This window comes from Dipodomys ordii, unplaced genomic scaffold (genome assembly GCF_000151885.1).
Source record: "Dipodomys ordii isolate 6190 unplaced genomic scaffold, Dord_2.0 Scaffold210, whole genome shotgun sequence".
Lineage (NCBI taxonomy): Eukaryota > Metazoa > Chordata > Mammalia > Rodentia > Heteromyidae > Dipodomys > Dipodomys ordii.
The window spans coordinates 56,028-58,640 of record NW_012267426.1 but is presented as its reverse complement, the minus strand read 5'-3'; the positions used below and the strand labels follow the sequence as shown (position 1 = coordinate 58,640).

The 2,613-nt window shown below is 61.9% G+C and overlaps 1 protein-coding gene across 1 annotated transcript in view; it reads right to left on the bottom strand.

Annotated features, from left to right (window-relative positions):
* Positions 1 to 2,482: 2,482 nt before the first annotated feature.
* Positions 2,483 to 2,613, bottom strand: part of Akap17a (A kinase (PRKA) anchor protein 17A) — a 9,885-nt gene continuing 9,754 nt past the window's right edge. The window contains exon 4 of the mRNA XM_013035415.1: positions 2,483 to 2,537. Within this exon, the coding sequence (XP_012890869.1) occupies positions 2,483 to 2,537 (55 nt within the window). The remainder of the gene's footprint in view (positions 2,538 to 2,613) is intronic.

Genomic DNA, 2,613 nt, shown 5'->3' with positions numbered 1-2,613 from the left:
TGTCGAGGCCCCCCCAACCCAGGAGAGAGAATGGCAGTCTTGAGGCCCCCCCAGGGGGAGGGGATGACAGTGTCGAGGCTCCCCAACCCTGGGGGAAGTAATGGCAGTCTTGAGGCCCCCCCCCCAACAGAATAGTAGTGTCAAGGCCACCCCCAGGAGAGAGAACAGCAGTGTCAAGGCCCCCCCAGGGGAGGGAATGGCAGTGTCCAGGCCCCCCCAACCCAGGGGGACATAACGGCAGTGTCCAGGCCCCCCTCCAACAGAATAGTAGTTTCAAGGCCCCCCCCCAGGGGAGGGAATGACGGTGTCGAGGCCCCCCCAACCCAGGGGGACATAATGGAAGTGTCCAGGCCCCCCCAACCCAGGGGAGGGAATGATGGTGTCGAGGCCCCCCAACCCTGGGGGAAGTAATGGAAGTGTCCAGGCCCCCCATCCAACAGAATAGTAGTGTCGAGGCCCCCCTCAGGGGGACGTGATGGCGGTGTCGAGGCCCCCCCCCAGGAGGGAATGGTAGTATCAAGGCCCCCCAACCCAGGAGAGAGAATGGCAGTGTTGAGGCCCCCCCAGGGGACGTAATGGCAGTGTCAAGGCTCCCCAATCCAGGGGAGGGGATGGCGGTGTCGAGGCCCCCCCACTCACCCCCAGGGGAGGGAATGGCAGTCTTGAGGCCCCCCCCTCCAACAGAATAGTAGTTTCAAGGCCCCCCCAGGAGAGGAAATGGTGGTGTCGAGGCCCCCCCCAACCCAGGAGAGAGAATGGCAGTCTTGAGGACCCCCAAGGGGAGGGGATGGCGGTGTCGAGGCCTCCCCAACCCAGGGGAGGGGATGGCGGTGTCGAGGCCCCCCAGGGGAGGGGATGACGGTGTCGAGGCCCCCTCAGGGGAGGGAATGGCAGTGTCAAGGCCCCCCAGGGGAGGGGATGATGGTGTCGAGGCCCCCCCAGGGGAGGGAATGGCGGTGTCGAGGCCCCCCAGGGGAGGGGATGACGGTGTCGAGGCCCCCCCAACCCAGGGGAGGGGATGACGGTGTCGAGGCCCCCCAGGGGAGGGGATGGCGGTGTCGAGGCCCCCCCAGGGGAGGGGATGACGGTGTCGAGGCCCCCCAGGGGAGGGGATGACGGTGTCAAGGCCCCCCCCGGGGAGGGGATGACGGTGTCGAGGCCCCCCCAACCCAGGGGAAGGGATGATGGTGTCGAGGCCCCCCAGGGGAGGGGATGACGGTGTCGAGGCCCCCCCAGGGGAGGGGACGGGGGGACGGAGCGGCCGGACAGACAGAGCTCAGGAGGCCGGGGTCGGACACACGGGTTTTTATTGGAACAGGAGTTGGGGGTGACCCCCGACCCCGCCACCCCCCACCCCGTCCCGTGACCCCCGAAAGAAAAGTCAGGATGACACCCGAGCCGGGACCCTGGCCCAGGGGGGAGGGTCACCGGGGTCAAGGGTCAGGGGGTCCCCCTGGGGATCCCGGGGTTGTTGGGGTCGGAGTTCGAGGTGTCTGTCTGGCTGTGTCTGTGGGTCCGAGAGGTCACGTGATGTCATCACCGTGGGCCTGGAGTTGTGATGTCACCGGTATGAGCCAGACCCGTGATGTCATCATCACCAGCCGGACTGGTGATGTCATCGCCGTGGTCCTGAACTTGTGATGTCATCACCACAGGCCGGACTTGTGATGTCATTGCTGTGGGTCTGGACTGGTGATGTCATCATTACCGGCCGGACTGGTGATGTCATCGCCATGGTCCTGATCTTGTGATGTCATCACCGTGGTCCTGATCTTGTGATGTCATCACTGTGGTCCTGAAGTTATGATGTCATCATTACCGGCTGGACTGGTGATGTCATCGCCGTGGTCCTGGACTTGTGATGTCATCATTACTGGCCGGACTGGTGATGTCATCGCCATCGTCCTGAACTTGTGATGTCATCACCGTGGGCCTGGACTTGTGATGTCACTGGTGTGAGCCAGACCTCTGATGTCATCATTACCGGCCGGACTGGTGATGTCATCATTACCGGCCGGACTGGTGATGTCATCTTTACCGGCTGGACTGGTGATGTCATCGCCATCGTCCTAAACTTGTGATGTCATCACCGTGGGCCTGGACTTGTGATGTCACTGGTGTGAGCCAGACCTCTGATGTCATCATTACTGGCCGGACTGGTGATGTCATCGCCACGGTCCTGAACTCGTGATGTCATCATTACCGGCCGGACTGGTGATGTCATCGCCATGGTCCTGAACTCGTGATGTCACAGTTATGGGCCAGATCCATGATGTCATCATTTCTGGCTGGACTTGTGATGTCATCACTGTGGGTCTGGACTGGTGATGTCATCTTTACCGGCTGGACTGGTGATGTCATCGCCATGGTCCTGAACTCGTGATGTCATCATCACTGGCCGGACTGGTGATGTCATCGCCATCGTCCTGAACTCGTGATGTCATCATTACTGGCCGGACTGGTGATGTCATTGCCATGGTCCTCATCTCATGATGTCATCACCGTGGGCCTGATCTTGTGATGTCATCGCCATGGTCCTGGACTTATGATGTCATCGCCGTGGTCCTGGACTGGTGATGTCATCTCCGTGGCCTCCGTGACCCCCAGAGGCCG